The 26888-nt window shown below is 38.1% G+C and overlaps 1 protein-coding gene across 1 annotated transcript in view; it reads left to right on the top strand.

The window, feature by feature from the left end:
* IRS1 (insulin receptor substrate 1) overlaps positions 1 to 26685 on the top strand; it is a 41441-nt gene extending 14756 nt beyond the window's left edge. The window contains exon 2 of the mRNA XM_063442517.1: positions 25602 to 26685. Within this exon, the coding sequence (XP_063298587.1) occupies positions 25602 to 25606 (5 nt within the window). The 3' untranslated portion in view covers positions 25607 to 26685. The remainder of the gene's footprint in view (positions 1 to 25601) is intronic.
* The last annotated feature ends 203 nt before the right edge of the window (positions 26686 to 26888 follow it).

Raw genomic sequence — 26888 nt, 5'->3', positions numbered from 1 at the left:
TAGCAAAGAGCTTTAATTTAATGTTTTATGGAAGTTTATTTTATTCTTTGCTGATTGCAGCCTACCACTTCTGTTAGAACTAGTAATAACTAGAAGCCTCTCTTTGCTGTACTAATACTGGAAAGGAACTGTGTGCGCGCCTTCTCTCTCCTGCCTGTCAGCAGAGGAGTGGGGGCGGGCAAAGGCACACTGCGCGGTAGTGCGCTCGGGACTTCAGAGGGCGGCATGAATGCTGCCCTATGAAGTATGTGTGAATGTGCTGCTAAGCCGCGTATGCGCACAAGGGAGCAATGACGCTTCCAAATGGAAGCGCCTGATTGCTCCCTGCTCTCGCCCGCCTATTTTGACAAATAGAGGGCGCAGCTTCACGAGGCTTCCGGCGCTGGAACCAGGTGAGTAAAATCCTCTGCCTGGAGTGTCCCTTTAAGACGAAGTAGAAGATATAAAAATAAAATAAATCTGACCAGTATTATAGGTGGCGGTTAGTAAATGATACATGATGTATGGCAATTTTTTTTTTTCCCCACGGGATTCTTAGTGAATACTCCAAATTAGAGATGTGCACTTACTTTGACATGTCTCTAACTTGCATCCTAGTGTCACTATCTCTATCAATAAGTTGAAAGGCAGAACTCACAGGGAAATAGGAGCACATTGTTGAGGGAATTGTAGCAATTGTATGCTTTAGCGCTCCGTTAGCACCAATGCAACTTTAATGCATTTGATAGATTTTGTCCTCATTAACATTATTTTTTGCATGCTCAAATTTAAAGTATAAAAATAAAGTCCGATAAATTAAGAGGGTATGTACTGAGGTGAGTATTTGGTGTCCTTTATTTCAGTCCATTTTCACTTCCATTTTTGTCTTAAACATAAAATGTGAGTTCACAGCTCTTTACATTAGGTTGAACACTTTCTGATCTAAGAATTGAATTAACTTGTTTTTTTCCTCCTCTCAGCCTGTGTTTGTAGCACGTGTTTCAGACATGACCGTTTTATCAGGGCTACAGAACGCTGACAGCCAGCTGCAGATTTTCATCCCACATGCAGCTTTCTAATTAGTGCAATGTCCCAGACGCCAGAGAAAATCCCTCACTGCCGCAGCACGCTTGTCAGGCAGACAGCAGTGATACCTATTGCTGTAGATATGATGAAAAGATTTAATCTCTTAGTAATTAATCTGCTTGGAGAATCACTTAAGGTCGGCCCTTGGAACTACAGCTACACACCTTGAGACAAACTCAGCTGCTTCCATAGACAAAGCAAATTTCAAATTGATCCCCAGTCACTAATAACCAAAATATTTGTTTCAAATATTTTGTTTTTCAATATATCACTACTGAAATTGTTGTAGTATATACTACAATAATACTGTACATTCATTAAAGCACATTTTGAATAGGTTTAAAATAAATAAGCCATACCTTTGAGCCACACAGTAGGGGCAGTACTGTGTCAAAATCTAGTGAGTCTGCCCCACCAGTCTTTTTTTTTTTTTTTTTTTTTTTTTTTTATTTATTTTGGTATCCTTAGAAGAGCAAGATGAATTTGTTATTAAAGACAAATTTTATGTAGTACCTTTTGCAGAACATGTTTGCCTGATCTAAAGGAAAACTTGATTAATCAGACCTGATAACCTTTTTCCATTGTTCCATGGTACAATTCTGATGCTGACTTCCCCCATTGAAGGCGCTTTCCGCAGTGGAGTTACATTAGCTCTTCTGTGTGACCGGATCATGTGGGTTACCCTTTGCTCCCCATGTACATCAATGGGCAACCATGGCCCTGATGTCGTTCACCTGTTTTCCTTTCTGTATACCAGGAACACCCCAAAACACTTGCAATTTTGGAGATGCTCTGACCCAGTTGTCTAGCCATAACTATTTGTCCCTTGTCAAAGTCACTCAGATCTTTTCTCGTGCCTATTTTTCCTGCTTCCATCAAATTAAATTAAAAAACTGACTGTGCACTTGCCGCCTAATACATCCCACCCACGACAGATCTTATTGTAACAATATAATTAATGTTATTCACGTCACCTGTCAGTTGTTTTAATATTGTGGTTTCCATTGCTTTTGAATTTTTTTGTGTGTGTGTTTGGATGTGTGTGTGTGTATGCATAAATGTGCATATATATATATTTTTAGTATTCTATTATAAATTTCTACATGACAGAGAAAATATAAAACAGATTTTTCACAAAGAGAACAAATAATTTCTTGTATTGAATTGGCTTGTAGATAAAAAAAAAATAAGCTTATTGCAGAGTGCATTATGTGGTGCATTGTGTTTACCATTTTTTTAGATTTTTTTTCTTTTTGTCCTTTTTGGCGTAGGAGGAGTTAATCTTGCTGATCTGGCACCCATCATGAAGGTGCAGCTCTGGCATGTTATCTCACAAGCCTTTGAACTTTGGGTTTGGAATGTGCTTCAATAAGGAAAGTGCCAGGGAACAAGTGTCTGTATTTGGTGCTTCTGGGCCTGTGGGGGCTTGAAACGCAGCAGAGGAATGCTATTGTCTTCAAAGCTTATTTCACACAGGCCTTTGTTGGGCAGGATCTATGGGGCAGAGGCTGGCTATTATCAGGCACACACAAAGCCCCTCCAGCCTTTCCATTCTGATCTAATTGGGTGGTGATGTCTATTCTTACTTAGGTTTCCTACACTATATTCAGTGTAACCTTTCATTGGAATCTGATTTAATGAGTCATCTTCTATGATTTTGTCTTTTGTAGAACGCATGCTAATACTTGGCTAACCAAAGAAATGGTCTCATCCGTCTTGCATTCTTACTGTTTAAACGTCGTATGTTATATATTGCTGTGGTTTATGTTTAGGAATTGTATATGTTGAGGCTGTAAGCAAAATGATCATAAATGAATATTGATGTATTTTAAAATTGCATTTCTCTTTGAAATAAGCAGGCAGCACTGCAGAGAGCTGCATGAACTTACTGTAAGGCTAAGATAGTGAGTCATTGCCTTGCCAACTGCAGCAGTGGCTTAGAGCCAATACACCTTAACATTCCAGCCTCTATTGTCTTTCTGTGATGGTATTCTGGATAACAGTAACTACTCTACACCTCTGCCTCCCAGATATCCTAAAGTGTGTTTTCAAGAGACAACAGTCTGTCCTGTAGCTGTCACTTTAAGGACCTGTATGAAAAAGAATGATACTCAGATTTTATTTGTTGCTGAGATTACTTTGTGTTGAGTGGTAATACAATTTTGATGTCCCTATTGTTAGCAGTTATAAATAATTTTGTGTTATATTTATTCCTGGACAGGTATGTATGTTTTGTTTTTTGTTGTCGTGTTCCCTCTCCCTCCCTTACCCCCCTTTCTCTACTTGAGTACCAGCACTAAAAGCATCTTTGGCATCAAAATGGTTAAAGTAATTTTTGCATTTGCATTCCAAGTTTTCTGGCACCGATTCCTATTTTGTTTAAACAACCTCACTTTTCCTTTTCAAATCTCATTCAGTGTGAAAAAGTGAAGGATTCGGTGCTTCCCACCCTTGCTAATCAGCCTGACCTTGAATGCTTTCCACATTTTCTGTGACTTCTTTTGTGTCCTCAATTTATCTTGACTCCAAACCTTGGCTGAAAACAGTCTAGTTCCTGGCCAGGGTAGACATGGAGGATGCAATTAGCTCAGGGATGTTCTAATGGAATTAGGGGAGCTTCTACCAGATTACGGTAAGTCTCTAAAAGCCAGGGAGGGGGAGTTCTCAAACAGTTCTGCTTCCTGGAGGTTAAGATATAAACTAAGAGAGCCTCTTTGTTCCTGTAATTGACAGGTATAGGTAATTAAGATTGGCGTCTGCTACTTTTGTTTTTATATTTTTCATTATTGCATCTTTAATTCATTTACTCCACTTACGTAAAATATGGAGGAATAGTGTTTCAAGCATCTACTGCAGTCAAACCCATAATCTCTCCACCTACACACATCGCATACACAAGTTTACACCTCTTGGATACACATCCTTTGCATTTGCACAAACTGGCACTATGCCTCATCCATGATCCAGATACAGTTGTAAAAGTCATGTATTTGCAAGAATATTGTATATAATATTACAATCACTGTAGGCTCATAATTGACTTATTGTCCCAGAGTCAATCAGCAATGGCTATCTTAAGTTATGAGGCAGCTTGGCTTGGCAGTCAAGTTCTTATAGATTCTTCAATATGGAAGCCTATTTGCGTTTCGGGGGGTGCTTGGAGAGATTAGCCAAGCTTTTATCTGTTTATTATTGTTTTGAATCATGTAGTCACGATTGAATGTTAATGTTGCAGACGTTCGTCAACAGTTGCGTGTTCGAAGATGTGTACATCTTGGCTTTAACTTCATCACTAGTTACCCAGAGTCTACAATGATTTGTTGTCCTGTTTTGCGGGCAGTATTTTTCTATGAGACTAAGGCAGTTATTCAGAAACCCTTCTGTTCATGGAGACATGTAATGTTTTGGCTGTGCTCTGGACTGTATTATTTGAAAATAAATGTATGTGTCATAGGCACTGCTTATTTTGAAGTTTCACACTAACTTGCTTAACAGTGACCACAGAACCCCCCCCCCCCCCCCCCCACACACACACACACACACACACATTCATATATATTTTGTTGATTATGCTGTTCATGATTGGAATTGGGTATTGAGATCTCCTCACCCTTCCCTGATTTGTGCATTGATCTCATAACTGTGTTTGTGATTATCAGATTAGGCTTGTCCCTGAAGTGATCAGACATTCTTTTCTGTCCTCTTCAGTGATCTGTGAGGTATGGGTGGGCCACACATGAACAAAGTTCTTGCAACACCTTTCTGAAGAGTCTTGTTTGAAACCTATAAAGGCTTAATAATGCTTTACTTTTTCTTTTTTCGTCTTGTAATGGGGTGGTCTGGATGTAATGTTTCTTATTTTCTCAAAGCAGTTTATATTTTCACTGTAATCCATTGATCTCTAAATCCATGTTTTGGTAACAAAAGCAGCGAAGATGTAATTTGTTAGTCTAATAATGCAGCAGGGAAAACCCATTTGCCTCCGTCGTGTTTTTATATATATATATATATATATATATATATATATATATATATATATATATATAAACGTCCCACTGCCTAGTAACTTGTGATTGAAATGGAAGATAATTTAGTACAGTTAAACTGTACTGGAATTTAGACTGTAAACATCATTCTGGAGTGCACATGTTTGGCTCTGTGCATAGCCACGATGGCTGTGAGCTGGAACCCCAAGAGGGCTTTACTTTTAAAATGTGTCCTTAAACGTGAGGTCACGCAGCTGATGGAAGCTCTGTGCGATCGGAAAACGATACGCAGTGAAAGCAGGGAGCAGAAAAGAATTTAATGGCCTTGGGCCACAGCTCACAGCTATCCGATAGCTCCCTCCGCCCCCACAAAGCTGGGGGTTTTAAACTGAATCTTCTGCAGAAAGATCCTCTGCCTGCGGAGGCAAATATCTTCGTGAAGAGGGGATCCCATTGAGACTATTTTAAAGAAGTTGCTCCCTAGAAGCATTGCTGTTTTGGAATGAAACTTGTGTGACCGCTGTTATTGTAAACAAATTGCTGATTAACTCCTCGTCTGACTGCACACGTTTCAGAACATTATAATTTGTGTGTATGTGGAATGAACAAATAAAACACATTTGCTATGCACACACTAGTCCAATGGTGGCTAACTATATTTGTCATTTGAAGCACCATGGGATATGTAGTTTGGGTAGCCATAGGTGAGTAAAAGTAACATTGTGAAGGCTATTTATATCCCATATCTACATATTAGGGATTGACCGATATTGATTTTTTTTTTTTTACAGCCGATACCGATAATCTGTGAACTTTCAGGCCGATAGCCGATAACTTACAGATATCGATATTCTGTAAATTTACCATTTTGAAAAAATAAACAATATCTACACAAATCTACTGTTAACTGAACATGTTTATTATTTTTTTTTATTTTATTTTTAGGTAAATGCACAAAATATACATGCCAATCAGAATTTTGTTTTCAAGAATAAATATGTGTGTGTGTAGTGGATGCAGTGTGTCTTTGTGTCATTTTTTTTTGTTTTTTTTTAAATATTCAATTTTTTCACATTTTGTTTTAGTCCCCCCTCCCTGTATCTTACCTGGCCAGGGAGGGGGTTATGGCATTCCCTGGGGGTCCGGTGGCATGGACTCTGCAGAGGGGGCCCAGCAACACTCTTACTTCCCTTTCCAGCAGCTCCCCTGTCTAACTCTTGCGGCCTGAGTGGGAAGGGAAGTAAGCGTGTGCTGCTGGCCCCCCCAGGACCGCCAGGCCCATGACAACCATCTCGGTTGTCATGCCCTGATGGCGGCCCTGGTCTGCATTATCGGCAATATCGGTATCTTTATAGGCAGATACTGATATTGCTGAAAACTCATAATATTGGCCAGACCGATAATCAGCCGATCCCTACTAAATATACAAACTGTTGAAGTAAGCTTTAGAGAAAGGTGCTGAAAATTGCATGAATTTGTATTTCTTTATGTATATAGGTGATATGTTTGTTAGCATTTTAAGTTTTTTTTTTTGTTTGTGTATTTTTCTTTTTTACCATTGTGCTGCGATTTTCCACAATTAGCATAATGAAATGTGCAGTTATATCGGTTTACGAATCAGTAGGAAGATGATTTTATAACCATATCTAATGGGATTTCAGTATGTTAGCTTGCATGAATTTTCCTCCGCATCTGTAAATGTTTCCACTTTGCAATTTGACTAGCAGTGGTTCTTGTTGGAATTTCAGTGACTTCCAAAGTTTAAGATAGCTGCCTAAAATATGCACATATTTATCTTTTCCAGAGTTAAAAAGTCATTGTTGATGGAGATCCAAAGCTGCCAGTATCGGATTGTAACCTTTCTGTAACAAAGCAGTTTTCCTGACACTATAGTGTCCTAAGGGTGCGCCCACCCTCAGGGTCCCCCTCCTGTGGCACTGAAGGGGTTAAAACCCCTTCAGCAGCTTACTTTTATCCAGCGCTGGGCTCCCTTGGCGCTGGTGACCTCTCCTCACCCGCCAACGTTGGCTCCCGAGTGGAGCGGAATGCACATGCGCGCCAAGTGCCGTGTGTGCATTCAAACTGTCTATAGGAAAGCATTTCTCAATGCTTTCTTATGGACGTTCTGCACGCTGGATGCGAATTTCGCATACAGCGTCGCAGATGCGCCTTTAGTGGCTGTCAGGAAGACGGCCACTAGAGGTTGGATTAACCCTGCTATGTAAACATAGCAGTTTCTCTGAAACTGGTATGTTTACATCTGAAGGGTTAAAACCTGAGGGACCTGGCATCCAGACCACTTTATTGAGCTGAAGTGGTCTGGGTGACACTAGTGTCCCTTTAAATTCATCCTTCTTCCTGAAATTGCAGCTGTTTTTTAAGGCATAATCAGGGCTTAAAATGTGAAGTCCTATGCTGCTAGCCAGGCCTTAAATTATTTACCACTGCAAGCATATACGCCAGGTTAAATTTTATACTTGCCAGGGCTAAATGTTTACTCGCTAGCGGAAATTTAGAGCCTGGTATAATTATTAGAACTTGCTCACCCAAGAAACCGGGTAAAGCAGTGTTACAATAAATAGTGACATAAGTAATGCATGAAATATCAACCATAAAAATCCCTGGGACACAAGTCCTAAAATATCAGTATACAACCCATTCTTAAAGGAACACTATAGTGTTAGGAATATAAACATGTATTCCTAAGGACCATAGCTTATGTCCCTGGCTCCACCAGAATTGAGTTAAATGGTGTGTTTTTGTTTTTTTCTTTAATTTTTTTTTACTTCCCTTTTCTCCATTGATAGGTCCGCCTCCATGGCTGAGATCCTCAATCTTGACGATCTTAGCCAATCCAATGCTTTCAAAAAGGAAAGCATTGGGAGGCTATTGCACACGTGCACAAAAATGCCATGTTGCACCAATTATCTCCTCATAGAGATACATTTAATCAATGCTTCTCTACAGGGAGCTTTCAGCATCTCCATCCTGAGTGTGAAGATTCTTAACACCAGTGCTGCTCACAGTGTAGCACTGCAATAGGAAGCACTTCTAGTGGCCGTCTGTGTGACTGTACCTAGAGGTTTTACCAGGCAGCAATGTAAAAGCGTTTTCATTGCTCAGTCTGTAGGGACATGCTATAGACACCAGAGCCACTTCTTTAAGCTGTAGTGCTTCTGGGGACTATAGTGTCCCTTAAAGGTTGCTTAAATAGGAAAAGTATATTTATAAAGGATTTTTTTTCTTGTCACAAAAATGTGCTACAAAAAAATAGTTTAACAGTGTTGAGTTGTATAATACAGATTTTTTTTATTTTTGTTTTATTCATTTTTATAAACTTTATCTATGCAGTTGCTTGTAGGTTGTTCACCATGGGTATCTGACGCGTGGCATATACCATGCTGTTGTGTGGTTTTGCTTGTAATGTTTTTGGCACGGTCTCATGGTCTATTCTTCCCAGGGAAAAAAAGCTTTCAAAGCACTGCATACTTCTTAAAACTGTAAAACCACAAGATGATGATATAAAAGGAAAGCACTGAGAAAATGCAGCATTTACGATGAAAAGAAGCTAAAAATAGGACAAACTGGAGCAAAATAAAATTGTTGGGAACTCAATGTAACGGACCCAGCATTTGGATGAAACTATTCACTTTAGTTTTTTATGTACTGAAAAGCGCTCTTGTTAAGGTTTTTCCCTAGATTTTTGAGCACAATGGTTAATGGGGTGGACCTAGACTGCTAGATTCACAGTACTGTCTATTTCAGCATACTGTAGGGTGGTACATACAATGTGCTGACCTTAAGTATGTAGAAATCAAATTCTGCAAATTCATTGCTTGGTTAATTAATGGAATTCTGCATACCATAAGGAAGCAAAACTATGTCTTCAGGAAAATATTGTGGATCTGGCAATGCATCCTAAAATGGTCCCAAGTGCACACCATTCTACCTACTCTGGTTATTGCTGGTTAAAGTGCAACAAAGCAGATAAGTGGGTTTTTACCGTTCACTCATTGATTTCTGTTCAGATTCAAACCACATCTGCATCCCATGAATTAGACAGAGTATGTGTCATGTTGGTTATCAAATGGACTTTTTATTTTCCTGGCAGGATGTTTTTGTTTGTATTTTCTGTATGTCCTGGGAAAAGTAGGTGTCATTGCCCAAATCAGTGATACTTATTTCATAGACATGCTCTTGCACCTCCATGTCCCTGGTGTGCAGCATAGGATTTTCTACATCTAGATTTGTCTGAACGTTGAATGTCTACAGGTATAATGAATATAAACTAGTATAACCTATAATACCTTGAATCGTTCCAATCGGTTTCACACTATAGCTGTTTCTATACATTTGCGGGTGGGTGTGTGTAGTGTATAATATAATTTTTTTTTTTTTTTTTTAGTTATTCTAAACTGTGTATTACTGCATAAATCTTTCAGATTCTAGAAATGTAACTAAACAATTACTTTGAGGTATGGGAAGCTGCTCTAAGTCCCCCACAGTCCCATAATCTACTTTATCTCCATGAACTCCCAAACCTGGGTTGCAAACTTTTTTTTTTTTTGCCAAAGCATGACTGTTATTTGAAATGCTACAATGTATTTACGCACGAAGCAGTGTAGATAAGGAAACTGTAAAAGCACAACCAAAGCTGTGCATTCAAATGTATCCAACAGCGTGTGAACTAAAAGCTTTCAAGTGACCACTCACATCTTGCCGACTCCTCCTCAAATCTGACATTGTGCAGGGAGCTGACCTTGTATCACATACAGTGTCTTTAAGTAATAAAATATTGCATATAAAAGCGGTTTATTTAGTGGCGCCTTTAGGGAAGACCGATTGGTGTTTGTGTATGCATAGAGAAGTGTGTATGTATTTAATATATGTATGTGTGTTTTTTGGATTACTATAAACTCACATTTCTTAGTTCAGTATGTATCATATCCTATAACTGCATGCAATTTTGATTTATTTTAAAGGAATACTATGGTGCCAGGAATACAAAGCTGTATCCTTGCACTATGGCTCTCTCTGCCTCCACCCTCCCTTGCACTCTCACCCCCCTCCAAGGTGAATAAAGGGATAAAAAAACATTTACTTGTCTGATCCCTTGGCGCTAGGTTGCGGCCCCACCTCCTCTGATGTCCCACGACGAGTGGGCACTAATGCACATGCGTGGTGAGCGTTGCGCGCATTAGGCCTCTCTATTGGAAGCATTGAATCAATGAATTAGCTGATGCCGGGTGTCCTTATGCAGAGAGTGAGAATGTCTAGTGTCCGTTACCAACCATAAAGTGCCTCTGACAGCTAGACAGTCACTGGAGAAAGACTTGGTGCTGAAATGTAAACATTGCAGTTTCACTAGGCAATTTTGACACTGTACCCAAACCACTTCAATTAGGTGAAGTGGTCTGGATGCCTGCAGTGTCCCTTTAAGCTGCTTTTAAACACAGATAACTTTAAAAGTATTGGGTTTGACAGACAGAAGTAATGCAAGGCAAGAAAAGAACTGAGCAAATCTTGGGTAGGTGGAGTAGGAGCGGGTAAAGAAAGGATCACACTTTCTTGTAGTATTAGTTTGCACTGGAAACTGCAGCCAAGTGTTTGTATCTATACCAGCAGGATATATCCATGTCAGGTTTCTGTATATATTGCCAATTGACCTTTTAACTCATCCTAAAGCAAGCTTTAATTAACGACTCCTATATATAAGAAACACATTGTGTAGAAATCTGTTTACATTTATTTTTTAATAATTTTGTGCTCTATGGAATAACCTTCTATCACTTAATCGTGGGTTTCCAGAGCGGTGACCAAGAGGTTATTCTTGATTTTGGGTGCTTGGGGGAGGGATGCTTTGGCTTTTAACCAAACAATAAATTGATAAAAGCATCATCATTGTTTAAGGCAATCTAATATAGATTGAAATAGTCAACTACTTTTCCATGCTTGACTACTGTGACTTAAGATGTTTGTTATAATTCCTTTTTAGCGAACAAAGTCCTGTGTGTTACTGCTCTTAAAGTGTCACAATAAGCCCAATATTAAAGGGACACCAATAATCACCAAACCTTTATCCTAATAAAGCATTTTGGTGTATAGATAATTAATCTGCAGTCTCACTACTCTCTGCCATTTAGGAGTTAAATCACATTTATGCAGCCCTAGTTACATCTCCCTGCATGTAACATGCATAGCCTTCCTAAACACTTACTGTAAAGTGAGGTCTAATGTTTATACTTTGTTTTATTGCACAGTCTGTTTAATTTAGAATTTCATACCTCCTGCATTAATAGGTTGCTAGACTTAGCAGGGGCCTCCTTTGTGTGATTACAGTTCAATTGACTGAGCAGGAGATAAAAAAACATCTAAAGTTAACTGAAACCTTGACTCTTTAAAATGTTTTGATGGAATAAAAAAATCATATTGGTTTATAAGCCTCACAGTGCTGGATATCTCAAACCATCTACATTAAGTGTTTATTTAAGTGTGGATAATGGGAGTTGGCGTGCAGGACACATACATGTCTGTATATGTACGTGTAAAAAATGCGTGCGCACACACTGGAAAAAGTGGAACACTTACAGAGCTTTTGAAAAAATGTGCTTCATGAAATGATATTGTGGTTACATCAAAATAAATCAATATTTCAGCCCCACCTGGGCCTTTATCTTTGCTGTTTGCCTGCTTGTCTGTCTGTCTCTGTGCGCATATGTAAAAATATGATCTAAAATATGGTCTTCATCAAACAGATGGAAATTTCCTTCTGTATGTGTCTGTCTCTAGTGTCTCTTTCAGTGCAGTGGTGCATATAGGAAATAAATATCCGCATAAAGAGCAGATTGTCTGGATTTAAATGCCAATTCCGCTTGTAAGTCTTGCTCCAGACTTATGAAAGTGAGGCAGGCATCCTTATAACAGGTCTGCTGTAACACAGTCCAAAATGAAAATACAGTGTTTTGAATTAACTGTGTATGACACTTTACTCACCAAAACTACTTCATATGCAATAGGCAGGTATCATTGTAGGGTATAGCAACCGTTCGATGATCTATAATAGCTTAAAAGAAAAGGAAAATAAAACATATTTTAACAAGTTTATCGGGCAGTATGCCCTGCGGGGACCTCACAAGATCAGCCAGGCTGCCGCAAAGTTCAGTGTCCACTCATCAGGTGCCCAGAGGTTGTGAGACATTGCCTCCATCGCGGGGAGGTCATTCCGCATGGACCGCGCTGCTCTGTGTACCTGTATTGTGCAAGTGCAGTCCATGGGTAGCACAGTTCAACCGATGTACAGGAATGGGAGGGTGGTAGCATGTGAGTGCCGTAGGCCGCTTGTTTCGACTGTAGCGCAGCAGGGCGAGGGATACTTCCAGCTCTCGGCATGCAAGAGGGTGTGTAGCTCTGGGCCGTCGGGTCTGTGGGTCTCTTGTTGGGCCGAAGCTTGGTGGTGTGTTTGAGTGCGGACGACTTGTTAGTGCTTGAGGAGGTGGCTGTCTGTGGCTGGGGCCGCTTGGGTCTGCGCCCTTGCTGTGGGTTTCGCTTTCGGAGGCGCCATTTTATATCATACTTATTTAATAATGTTGACAGGGGGAAGATGAAGGTTCTGCTCAAACAAGCTTTCAATCTAGTTGTTAATGTTTTTGTATAGCTTGCCCTGCAGGAAATCATGTCTACGTAAAAGTAAAAATACTTTACTGAAACTAGAGTTTCTGGCACCTCGTCAATTCTTACCCCCGTACATTTGAAACCAGACAACCATCATCCACAACCTTGTTCAGTCCTCTGAAATGCAGAGTTGTGATATTACCAAAGTTCTTGTGAGTAGAAACGTTGGTATTTAATTGCAAATTTCTTTACACATGTAAGTGGGATTTGATAGGAGTTAACCAGAAAAATAAAACAATAAACTGATGTATTTTGTTAAACTGCCCTACATTTCTAAATCACACTTTTAGCTATGAGAGGCGGTATCATTCACCCAGCGTGACTGCAGCTCTGTATAGAAATGAGCGATTGAAGAATGCAATCTCCCTCAGTGAAGAGTGCTTAACACGTGCCTGCTTGACCATGTGATTCGTCCATTCATGATCCGTTTAAGAATTAATGAGAACACCACAACGTCAGGAAATGGCTGATGTGCGGAAAAGCCTCAGAATATGATTCTGATATATCTGCTAATTGGTGTTAATGCATTGGTGCATATTTTAGCTGCCATGGCTTTTCAAGTATGATGGCTTAATGTGTTGCAAACGTAATATCGTATTATACCTTTAGGTTTTTTTTTTTAATTTGTTTTTTTTTTACTTAGATACTTTATTTTTTTGATGATTGGTAAAGCCAAGCAAGATTTATTTGAATCATCCATACCCTAGATTTTGCAGTATTTATTTATAGTGTTTGAAAATATAGGCTGGTAGATATTTAAAGGGTCATTTGTTTGATATGAACAGAATTAAACCTGTAAATATTTGTTTCAACATCACCATATGAGCGCTGAAGGCTCCTTATTCCTGCTGTAGAAGATGTTATGGAAATCCATTGCATCTACTGATATAACTAGTATAATAACTAGATGTAGTTAATTTGTCTATTTTAAATTTTTTTCCAACTCATCCCTCCCTTATTTCACCATCTGTATTAGTGGTTTAAAAATAAGGCAAACTGTCGAACACTCTGAACTGCATATGTTTGAGGCTGGTGTGTATGTCGTGTTCCATCAATTGGCAGAATTCCAAGAGCTGAGGTCTTTCGAAAAGGCAGTTAACAAACCAGGCAAATGATAGGCGTTCTCCACGCGCACACACACACAACACCTCCAGCTTTACTTTGTACGTAACTTTATCCCAAGAGCCCTTCAACTCCTTTCAAAGTCAAAGCTGGAATGGAGCCCTCTTGTGATGTCCAAGTGCTAAACCAAGTGTTTGTTTATGGAGCTATCCTCTGGGGTAGGAATTGAGGTACTATTTCTTTCAACAGATTCCTATATTTTTTTACTCCTTGAAGGAGAGCATGACATTGCATAGTACATGTTCACTATTTTGTAAGTACGAACACCATTTTGTTAAAAATCTTTAATTCTGATGGGGGAGGGGTATGTAAAGGGTTATAACAAAGACGTGTAATGCATTATTTGTAGTTAAGAATGAGGAAGGGTTTCTGAGGAAATCCATTTTCTGCCCCAGACCCTCCCTTGTGTTGTGCTACACTAGAATTGATCTCATGCCAAAATACATACCTGTAATTCCATTTCCACTGCTCAACATGCTGTAAACCTAAGTACAAATGTAATTTTCAGAATTGTGTGCATTTAGCTGTGAATATGCATATTTAAGGGATACTTCAAGCACTATGACCACTTAAGTGATTTGATGTAGTCCTGGAGTCGGTAAGTGCAGTGCTTTCTAAACACGGTCAACAAAAGGGTTAATGTTTAACCCTTAAATTCTAGATGTGCTGTTATAATTCCACCTTTTTTTTTTTTTCTATGAGGAGCAGTGTTTCATCTACCACACTGATCAAGTTTCTCCACATTATACCTGTATTGGGACAATATGTTTCCTCTATTTCATGTCTTACAACTGTATCTTAATTTTTCTTCTTTATATACTGGTTTGTTTTTTCTTACATCTATAAATCTTTTTATTGAACTAAACTTTGTTTTGTCTTAAAAGTGCAATGGCTGTACTGAGCATCCATTCTATCCCATTGATCTGAGTGTGTAAAAAAAAAAAAGGGGTTGAGTATACCTTCCCTTGGTATATTTTCTATACAGTTTTGTATATTCTTTGCATCTGCTGCACGTGAGCTACATTGTTAGTTCTATTTTATATGTGTAGATTTAACTTTTTAACAAATTGATGAATTAAATACAAGTAATGTCCTCTAATGACCCCATGTATACAGTTTGTAAATCCAGTTTCATTCCATCCACATTGCAGACCCAACATAAAACCTGCGTGCTGAGGATCCATTAAGGCATTAGCCACCATAAAATACTTCTCCGGTCACTTCTCTTTACAGATTGTGTTCAATGAAACACAACTGTTTTCTTTGTGTAGAATGCTTGTTAAAGAAGGTGAAATAAGACACAGTTGATAATTGATGACACATATTGGTATTTAACATCTATCTTTCTAAATAACCATGCTGGCTCAACAAGCAAGAACCGGATCTTCCCTGGTTAAGAAGTAAAACATGATTTATTCACATGCAGAACAAGAGAATTTTTTTTGTCCTTAAGAGTCTTGTGTCCTAAAGAACACGTGCTGGTTCAAGGTCACTATGACCTGTTTTAAATGCATAATCATTCTCCGTCTTTTGACATGTTTAAGACATTTGTGGATTCTTTTCACTTTTTCTTTTGCATGTATTAAAGTGTAACATACGTGTAACTTCGAGTTATACAAGAACATTGAAATCTTTATTTGTTTCTGCATGTATGTATGCATTTCTGCATACAGATGTTACTCCGTTAATATACATTTGTACAATTTTCTGAGTAAAGGAAAGAATGCATTGGATTGTGTTATAAATGTCCAGCACAAACAAGTGTTTCCATGTGTATTTAATCTATTTATTCACTCGGCATTTGCCAAGCTACATTTTCGAAAATTCTCATGATCTCACATACACTGGTGACTTGAGAAATGTGCTCTCTTCTTGGTATGCAAAACGTATAACCAATTGATTTAAAACCTTCCGGTCAGTCTATTTAATGTGTGCACGTAGAAATCTAAATGTTTTATCGAAGGTACATAAGTGAAATATTTTTTTAATGTTACACTATCTAATGTAATGTACAAAAGCTCAACAGAATGTTTACACTATGTAATAAGGTAGCATATAGTGAAAGATGAAAACGGATTGGTACTCATTTCACAGCCTCTTGTATTTTGTACTTCAAAAATGAGGAGTGAAGAATTGTGAGCATTTGCGGGCTGAGATCTTTCTTTCTTTTTTTTTTTTTTATAAAATATCAGAGTATTGGTCTATAACATATAGGGTAGCCTACAGTTAAAGATTCAACATGCATATATGATTGCACAATTTTGAAATAATAAAATAAATAATAATCTAAAGAGAACACATTGCTACTGGATTCTTAAAAAGGAAATAAAGCATAACGTATGCACTGGTTGCAGATTGGTAATCACTGCCTGACAGTTTGTATGAAAATAAAAAGATCAGAAAATGACAACGGCGTTAATCATGAGAGTAGCTTGGGTTTGTGGTGATGGATTTGGGTCCTAAATGTGGAAGGTGAAAATACCCTACAATTGAGCTTCTTTGGAAAAGCTTAGTCTGATGTCTTCAAGAATGCCAGGTGACTTCTAGACACATATATTCTGTTATTGCAAGTGATAATTCAGCAAAAAATAAAAGTAACTTTTTTTTTCTTGCATTGCTCTCATGAGGTGCGACTGATCAGCATGGTAGTCAGCCCTGCCCCTCCTCAATTTCCTTTTAAATATACAACATGCATTTTTGTAGAGTGATTTTGTAAAGTAAGCAGTAGTTTTTGTTGTTTTGTTTTATCAGCAAAGATAGCCTTACAATTTCTCCCCAATATAAAACCACTATTAAAATGTGTGAGAATATACGTTTTGTTGTTTTTTGTTTTTTTCTTGTATTCCTCAAAACTCTAGTAGTTTGGATACATCTTAAACCCTTTTAAGAAATGTGCAAAATCTCTCTCGCGCTTACTGTTGTGTATCTCTCACAATTTTCCCTGCTCTCAAGCCTCCACCCTTCCTACCATTCTGCACAGATTATAATACGTAATGGCCCAATGCTGCCTCCTGGTAATTTATTGCATTTATATTTATTACAAATCCTGGCATTGTACTGTTGGTAATTCTAATGTGTGGTTAGGTAAATTGCTTAATGACAGGAAAAGCAAGAACTGGTATTGAAGCAGAATGAAAGAAAATCAAAGTAAATGCTAATCTGCATTTGGAAACTGGACCATTCTTGTTTAGTGTTGTTTGTACTGCATCCATCAGTCTTAACATTCCTCTGAGGGTTTTCCCTTCCATTTGCTGGCTCTGAAGATGATGCTGCTTGCTACAAAGCTTTGGTGCTGAGGCATCACTTCTATATATAGACTGTATGCCTCTAGTTTCAACTGGCAACGAAGCTTTCATTTGAACAGGCTGTGTGTGTGGTTAGCTCCAAGCTTTGCAGATCTCGCTGTATCTTCTTTCCAGTATGTTGTGATTAGTGGCTATAGAAAGCTTTACATGCATTCTAGGCAGTTTGAAAAGAGAAAAAAAGGCAAAAATAAAGCACGTAAACTTTAAAAAATAAAAAAGCTTGGTGCTTACGTGCATTGTCAATTATTTTACTCCGTAAGCCTTACATAGAACATATTGCTGACTTTTGTGGAGCACCTTAAAATATACATGTCATCTAAAGGCGATATACATGTTGTGGGTAAATAGAATATGGATTTGGAAGCATTTTTGACCATCCAGGTCTCATACTTTACTCAAGTTTCTTAAATGCAACTGAAACTTCCACTTTATATTTACGTTCATACAGTTTGTTTGTTTTTGTTTTTCTTATGATGGGCAGTGGGAGAAAAGGAAAATGAGGCCTCTTTGAACTTTCATAAATATGTGAGATCTGGATGATGTTTAGGTCAATCTCTTCTCTAGTAGTGCATCCAGTGAAAGCCAGTCTGTACAGCTTACTCATGAGGCTTCATGCCATTATTAAAGTTTAATATACCATAAGCTTGTAAATCCCTGCTATATGTTTAAAGACAGCTAGGAAGGACTGCAGATTGTATTTTATATATTAAAAAGGTCCTCTCTAAGCACCCAGACCACTTCATCTCTTAATTAAGTGGTCTTGGTGCCATGTCTCTGCGTTTCGCTCCAGCAGTGTAACATATTACCATTTTGTAGATGTGGCAATGTTTACATTGTGGGGCTAAACACTCCTTTAATCTATAGTCCTATTGATCACTTCCATTTGAGATGCGCAAGCTGACATTTTTTTTTTAATGGTTCCTTGGCCTGCTGGGAGACATAATGTACCTTGTACAGTTGACAAATATGTAGAGAATTTGCACAATAACACACCCCTCATTGCCTGAAGCAGGTCTTAACATATAACCACATCTTCCGTTATTGGTTTATGCATACCTTAGATACAGCCCCCAAGTTTAACCCCTTAAGGACACATGACATGTCATGATTCCCATTTATTCCAGAAGTTTGGTCCTTAAGGGGTTAAAGATTATTTTTCAGATGCTTATTAGCTCTAAAGTTGTCTTTCGGAAGTATCTTAGTGAATTTATAGTGCAATTGCACTAAAACAATAATTGTTTCATTATTCCAGAAGCATGACGTACAGGGACTGTATAATATCGAAATGCCAGAATGGCACTTTGGGTCGGCTACATCACAGCACAATAAAGGAGGCAGTATGACAATGACTGATGACTTTTTAGAGAGATGAGTTGACCCCATCTATAAAGCACTTACAGAAATCATGGGAGGTTGCACGTTATTTTCCATATGAAAATGCACAGTGCTTGATGATAAAGTCTGAAATGTGAGTAATTGTAATTAAAGTGAATTATCTTTTTGCACAATTCACCTTCTGTCACTGAATTGGTGACATGCTTTGAGAGCACGTCAGTCCAATATTAAATGCTGCACCGATGTGTAATACATCAGTCTGAGATGACTATTCCTCCAGTGCCATGGTCATTGCCCTCTTTATGAGGATGAAATATGAATTTCCTGTGAGCAATTAAAGCTGAATTGTTGCCTGTCAGTGTTCTCTGTTTATCTTGCTACTGATGTCTTTAAACCAGTGTTTTGCAGCGAGCACCTGTATTGTTTCAGTGGCTGGTGGTTACAAAACATTTGATTTAATTTGATAAATGCATTTTGAAAGCCGTTGAGAATTTTAAACTTTAAAGAAACACAGACGTTGTAAATAAATGTTATATTTACTTTAGATCATGGTTAAAACTTGTTTAAAATAAAAAAGTTGTAGGAAGCAGATAACCTGTAATCCAATGCCAAGTCGCACTACTGCTGCAACCCAATCAACCCCTAGTGAGATCAATTCTGGTCGTCTCTGGTTAAGTCCATTAACATTTTCTGTTAGAAACCTTATGGACCTTATGCCACATGCATGACAATTGCTGTACTTGACCAATCTGCTATTAACTAAACGTTGACGCTAAACGTGGAGATGTTTAACCCCTTAAGGACCAAACTTTTGGAATAAAAGGGAAACATGGCATGTGTCCTTAAGGGGTTAAAGAAAATCCAAGGTCCTTTAGATTGAATGCACCACTGACCCCCATATGAGGTGTTTTTCAGCCAAATTTAAATATTATAGTGTCTCAGAAATGACAGGTTTTCACCTTGTCTGAGAAAAGAGACAGTTTCTATGTACCAAAACAGCTTTATTAGTGGTTTTAAGGTCATTGGGGTTATGTTGGTGCTTAAACAATTTGCACCATTCAAAATAAACATAATCCTTATTTAAGGGTTACTCTGAGCACCACCACCACTTCACTGTTTTGAACTGGTCATGGTGTCTAGAGTCTGCAGGTGGACATTGCAAAATAGAGTTCCAGGTTGAGGATTGCATATTACTTAAATTCCCATCCCTTCCCTGTTTAGTACAACACCTTGCACAGCTCACTGTTAGTGTGAAGAGCAAACCCCACCAAAAGGAAAGAGAAGTTGGGAGGGTATGTATCATATAATGTTTACAGGTAGCAATCTCCTTGCCAGACAACTTGGTTTACTGTTTGGTTCATTAACCCCTTAAGGACACATGACGTGTGTGACACGTCATGATTCCATTTTATTCCAGAAGTTTGGTCCTTAAGGGGTTAAAGTAGTGTAGCCGAATGCACTGAACCATAGTGAATACGTAGCACAGCCAAATATACTGAAATAAAATAGGAAGTGTGGCCGAATGTAGGCCAAATAATGCTGAAAGGCCGAATGTACTGAAACCATGGTAAATGAGTACCAAGGCTGAACGTAGATCGCAATGCACTGAATCCACCTTGAATTTGTAGCATTGCCGAACGTAGTGAAACACAGTGAATATGTAGCATGGCTGACCGTAGGCTGTGTACTGAACCAGAGTGAATATGTAACCTGGTTGAATGATCTATGTAAAATATACTGTGGGCATGTAGCTTATAATTCAGTACCTCTCAGGATTCCAAGTCCAGGTATACCATGTAACTTATACAAATAACCTTTTATTTTGGTAAATACAGAAGTTTTTCGTTTATGCACGGATTTGAGTTTTATTTTTGTAGTCAATTGGTTAAGCATCTCTGGAGTTTTCTATATACAGAGGAGAGTGCTCTTGCTAGTAGATTGTGCTTTTGAAGACATTTCTCCATTAATAGCAGACATTATCTCTGGACGTGCACTAAATCCTGCTGTAGTGGTTGTTACAAACCATTGCTCAGAACGAGCTTTCCATATACTGATCTACTGCTTTAATAATCACTTTAGCAAGACTTCTAAAGATATCCAGATGAAACCAGACATGACGTTAGCTCTCTCTCCGAATTGTGGGGCAGAGTGGAAGCCCACATTTTACATGCATGTCTGGTGACTCACAGATAATACACAATTTAACTCTTACTCTCAAAGCCAAACTGTTTACTTTTCCTTGGTCCTGTTATAGTTGTCAGCTGCTGACAGATGGATTACACAGTTTTATTTCCATTGAGATTTTGGTATATTGCAAACATTGTCTTAGTCTGCTAGCCTAAGGTTCATTAAGCCAGTCCTCTCAACCAAACTGCTACTAGTTGGATGATATCCCTACTGCTGCAATGATATCTGTGCCAATATTTGCATGAATGATTACCTCCCTGATGTTTCAGCAGGTATCTCTTCTCATGTTGGTGTGTTCCAAAAAAAGGCTTGATGAATGATCCATGGAAAACACCACTTGCAGATATGTTTAACGTAAAATGGAAAATAATAAATATATATATATATATATATATATATATATATATATATATATATATATATATATATATATATATATATATATATATATATATATACATATATATATATATGTGTGTGTGTATTTTAAAAAAATGTTTTATTTTTTTCTACAGCAGATCCGTAATGTCATTGGTGTGAGGCCATTACGTTTGTTGCTGTTCAAGAAATGTATATTTTTAGTTTTTACAGCTTCTTCGGAAAGAGGAAAGCATACTGTTTATTTTCACTTTGCTTGTTGGAGTGTTGTTGCAGCTGTGTTTCTGGCCTTTTTGTATTGAGGCAGATTGTTATGATACTTGCGTACATATGATAATTTTACATTCTTTTCTGTAAAGCCGTATATAGAAATGTTAAATTTAAGTGTCCAAGTTGGTTATCGATTGACCAGAAGCTGCAAGGCTTCTATACACTGAGATTTATGGTTAGGGAGTACAATACAGAGAGTTAGAAAGTATACTCATATAACCGTTGTACTGCACTTCTTATCCTTAAATGTACTCTGTAGGCACACAGACCACTTAAGCTCAATAAAGTGGTCTGGGTACAAAACATTGCCATTTTGTAGATTCCCTTCCTGACTGCCACACTAGAGGGTGATTCTGCTGCTATATCCAAGTGAGACTCTGTTCTTCAAGCAGAGCGCATTTGATTGGAGGAGAACTCTATAGCGTTAGGAATATATGTTTGTATTGGCGAGCATCTCTCTTCAGCCAGTGAGCATGTAGGTTCCCAAGAGATCTGGTAACTGATCCTTTATGGGTAACCAACTTGCTTATGACCCCAGCAGCAGTAATTCTAGATCTCTGATCTCCTGGGGCTAGTAAAGTCCTGATATTGCCTAGATTGCAAAGGAATATGCTGCATGCTTTAAGGGCTTAAATGTTACCACTCATTTGATGGTGTCATAAAAAATCACTTAGTGTTCAGCAGAGTGCCAAGTTTTTCATCTATACTTTATTGCATTCAATACTTATTCTGCACTCTGAACTTATTTTGTAATTGAGTGTTTTGCATTTTTCATTTAAAAAAAAAAAAATATATATATATATATATATATATATATATATATTGTCAAATGACTCTACACCTACCATTATTGCCCAGAGGCTTGTACACCTGTTCCTTCACAGAAACCAGATTTTATTTTCTTCATCTACCGGCAAGTCTTAGATGGAATTCACCTATCTGGCTTGGTTTAACACTTGAACAGCAAGCTAAGCACTGGCAACAATTTTCACTGTGAGAAGATTAAATGATTTAGCAGATTCCATCCTTCATGTTCTTATTACACAGGACTAAGACCACCAAGCACATTGGAATGCTGGGATACTGCATGAGCTTATAGTGGGGGTGCTCCTGCAGACCTCTGTGAAACCTGTACTGCAGTAAAAAAAAAATTCTCCTTTGCATTCTCTTGTGAAAGTGTAGAATCTAACATTTTTATAATTCTCTAAAACCAGTAGCAATACATTTATTTTTTTCCAGTTTGCATCTTAAGTCCTGAAATTGCCTTTCTCTGTGACGTGATTTTGAACTTTTATAGCATTGGTTAATCTTGGCACTGCATATGTTTGATTCAATTTCCCATGATGCTTAGCCAGTCGTATCTGCAGGGATGTATCACACAGTGTCAGACTTTCTCCATCATAAATTCATCTTGCGTTCATACAGCACAGCTCTCACCCTTGCTATACTATCATACTTTTTTTCTTCTCATTCATTCATGCTCCCATAATCCCCTTCAACTTTCTACTTTGCTATTCTGAGGCTACCCTTCAAAGTTAACATTCAGTTGATGGCTTCGTGTGCTATTTTACTGACGAGATTAATCGGTTTAGGAAAGAATTCTTCCCCCTTTACTCCTCTCTCTCTGTTAGCCTCACTTGTACATGCATTTCCTACCCTTCCGGCCTTATCCCCAGCTACTCAACAGCAGGTGAATATGCTTCTCCTTTCCTCTTGCCCCACCACTTGTCCACTTGATCTCTCCCAATCTTACCTTATTATATTTCTCTCCCCCATCTTGTGCCATCCTTAACGCATATCTTCAACTGTTCTTTCTTTTGGCATTTTCCCCTCTCCCCTAAAACTTGTTACGTTTGTACTTTAAAAGCCATCACTTGACCAGTCTCCCCTTTCCAACTATTATCCCATATCCATGCTCCCCTTCTCCTTAAAGCTTCTGGAAAGACTTGTCTTTACCCACTTGGCTTTCTCAATTCCAACTCTCTCCTTGACCCTCTTCAACCTGCCTTACGTCCCTCCACTCTACTGAGACAGCTCTGATTAAAGTAACCAACAATCTTATCGCAGCTATAACCAAAGGCTAGTTTTCTGTGCTAATACTTCTTGACCTGTCTCCCTCGGTCTCTGTAGTTCTCATCCACTTTCTCCTAATGTTCATTCAGTGTCTCCTTTTCTAATCACACCACATCCTCCCATCCTGTCTTGTTTGGAGTCCCCAAAAGCTAAATTCTTGGTTCCCTTTTTCTTTCTCTTTACACTGCCTCTCTTGACAAACGTATTAATTTCTTTATATTTCGCTACCACCTGTACGCCGATGACACCCAGATATCTCTCCTCTCTTGATCTCTTCTCTGCTCTCATAGAACATGTTACCACTTCCCTTTCTTCTGTCTGATTGAATGCCCTCCACCAAAACCCACATCTTAAGAAAAGCTTATGGGCTTCCAGAGTAACTTCTTTTTCACAAACCTGTCTCTCTTAAAGAGCCACACTCCACTGACACCTTCGATTTCTACTACTTTCCCACCTTGTTGCTTAGTTGCAATCCCCTTCGATGCCCTTCTTGTTGTTTTATACCCCACCTCTTCTAGATTGTAAGCTCATTTGAGCAGGGTCCTCATCAACCTATTCCTGTAACATTTTGTAATTGTCTCATTTGTTTTCCCATTTTATAATTGTTTAAAGCGCTGCGGAATAAGTTGGCCCTATATAAATGCAAACATTTCGCCCCACTATAACATTCACGGCTACATGATCTTATTACAAGGAAGGATTGAGTAATCCAACAAAAATGTTCTGCCCCGACCACAAAACAGTATTATTGGGGACTCCAGCGAATGCTGGCTGTAAGTGGGAAATAGATTAAACACAGGTTTTCCCTTTTTCCTTGTCTGCCAAAAAGTGATGTCAGTGACATTAAATGATCCTTAGCTGAGCTCACTGTAGCACCAGATTCTCTGCACTAAGCCCTGTTGTGTTGAGCGCTGGTTTATAGGTTGTTAAGGAAATCTGAATGTTGATGAGAAACAATGGTGTGTCCAGACTGTGATCTAAGCAGACAGAGCTCTGATTGCTATACCTAGTGCTTCTCAAGGAGTGTTTGACACTGGTGACAGCAGCAATTGTTTGTTTGCTTTCCTTCCTGCATTGTTTGCTTCAATTGACTATCACTAGCTCAGAAATGTCTGCTCACTGCAATGATCTGTTCTTTTAATGTTTTCTAGGTGTGATTAGAAATCGTGTGATTAACCCCTAGTGATAGTGTGCAATGGATTATAGATTTGTTGCTTACTTTCTGTATATTGGCAACCCTTTATGTTCCAGCAGTTCACTGACATTTTTCTTGTGACTGCTTACAGTAGTTTTCTTTGACATGCATCATACTTTGAATACAAGTTCAAAATGTATTTTGTGACTAATCATTAGGACTTTATTGCCAGCTTTATGAACAGTTTAATGTCAGTGAGCGCATAACCGTTCTTCAGAAGCAGACATTGCTAATAGAGGTGTTGTGAATGATTGGTCCACAGAATCCATTTTCAGTAACATTTTGAGAACTAGATGGCACTGCATCTGAAGTACATACTGGTGTGAAAAGCCAACTTGCTTCACAACCCTTTAACATTTGGAGGAATGACAAGGCAATGCAAAGGCGCAGAGATTAGATGTTCGATTTTGTATTGCTTGCACCTTCAGAACTGGAATTGTGCAAGATCCTTTGCATGTCAAACTGACTGGGCAGGATGAAGATCAACCCATAAACTGTGGTCAATCTTTGCACAATGAAGGGACTATTGACTAGAGTTTGCAGCAGACACATATATGAAGGCAACACAGGTGCTCTTCAAGGGCATAGTGCTATATAAAGAGCAGTCTCTATAGAAATCAATACATGCCTCTCAAAGTTTAGAACTTTGCTCCCAATAAATAATAAATAATCTTTTCTTGGTAAATGTCCTAATATGTTAAACTTCACCTTTCACAAAGGTGAAAAGGATGAATTTTAGGTAAAAATGATAAAACTAGATTCTGACATTATTGGAAAAGCCATTAGATTTGTCTTGGGAAATGTTCCCAGTATTTGTTTTTTAAACCCTGTTTTTCGATGAGAATATCTTGATATCTGTCAGGTTTTGCTCAGCTCATACGTGTAATCTGATGCGTTGTTTTTGTTTTGGTCATTGTTCTATTGCATGTTTTTGGTTTGTTAGTATTTATTATATTTGTGTTTTATTGTGTTTGCCAAGTTAAATGTTCTTTTCTTTTCTTTTTTTAATTCTAGAATAACAAGCTTTGAAATCTCAGAAAAAGAACATTATTTTTTTTTCCCCTCCAATCTCACGGGATTACAGACTCCGCAACCTTCACATCACAACCAAGACCTCACATCCTCTTCCTCAGTAGATGGTATGCTGTATCCAGTTCACTTTGTTTACTTTACACGCAAACCTCAGGAGTCAATTGACTGAACCGCACCTTCCTTGTTGTGCCAATCAAAAAGCACTGTGACGTCTGGACAACGAAGAGTCTGATCTACTTCACCCATGCAGTCAATCTTAATGCTCTACTACACTCTGCACCGGGCCTTGGTGTGGACAGACTTACTGCTTGCATATTTTCACAACTCATTCAATTTAAGTTGCTGCTGAAGATTACAAGAAAAAAAAACTGTATTACAAGTCATTGTAAATTATTACGTTAAAGAAAAAACTGTTAAATAATGTTTGGTGAGAATTTAAATATTTAACATAGGTTTTTGATTTATACATGTATTTTTTTATTTTTATTTTTTTCCCTTTTGCTAGAGCACATCATTTTGATGTTGGACCTTGAGCTATTCTGTTGTAAACAGATTTGGGGTAAATGCTTAAACATGGCTAATACTTATATAGATTGGGTACTATTCTCCTTTTTAAGATTGCAATTGAAAATGTGTCCTAGATTACTAGGGCTGTTATTTTCAGTTTTATTTAGTGACGGTTATAACAATGATCTAACAGTTTTGCACTCCCTAAAGTAGGGAAAGGTAACTACAGCCTATCCAGCTGTAGGCCTACTACAAATCCCGTGAATCATTTTGGCTGCTCAAGATCATGGGAGCGGTAGTTGGTGAACTTCTGGAGAGGTGTCTGTTGCCTACCTCTGCCTTAAAGTGATGCTCTTATTTCTCTCAGTGCCAGACACGGCTACAGCACACTTAAAGGGATTATTTTATGTATTTGAAGACCCCATCTACACGCTACTCACAGGTTTGAAAACCTTTTTTTTTTTTTTTTTATTGCACAGGTACAAGAAAAAATAAAATATGAAATCAAGAGTCTTCCATTGTACATATTGTAAAACAAAAAAATGGGGAAAAAGTTGTGGGGAAAAAAAAAATAAAATAATAAAAGAAAAGAAAAAAAAAAGTGGAACTTGGCTGAACTCTTTAAATCAAATTTCCCTGGAATGAGCAATGTGGTTGTTTGTAAATTCTGGAAAATCTTTCTATACCTAATAAACTAGATACTGTTTAATTTTTTTTTTCTGGAAAATGTGGTGTTTTGTGGGCATTTTTGTAGGAAAATTG

The sequence above is a fragment of the Pelobates fuscus genome, chromosome 2 (genome assembly GCF_036172605.1).
Source record: "Pelobates fuscus isolate aPelFus1 chromosome 2, aPelFus1.pri, whole genome shotgun sequence".
In the NCBI taxonomy this organism is placed as follows: Eukaryota; Metazoa; Chordata; class Amphibia; order Anura; family Pelobatidae; genus Pelobates; species Pelobates fuscus.
This window is presented reverse-complemented; position numbering and strand designations above follow the sequence as displayed.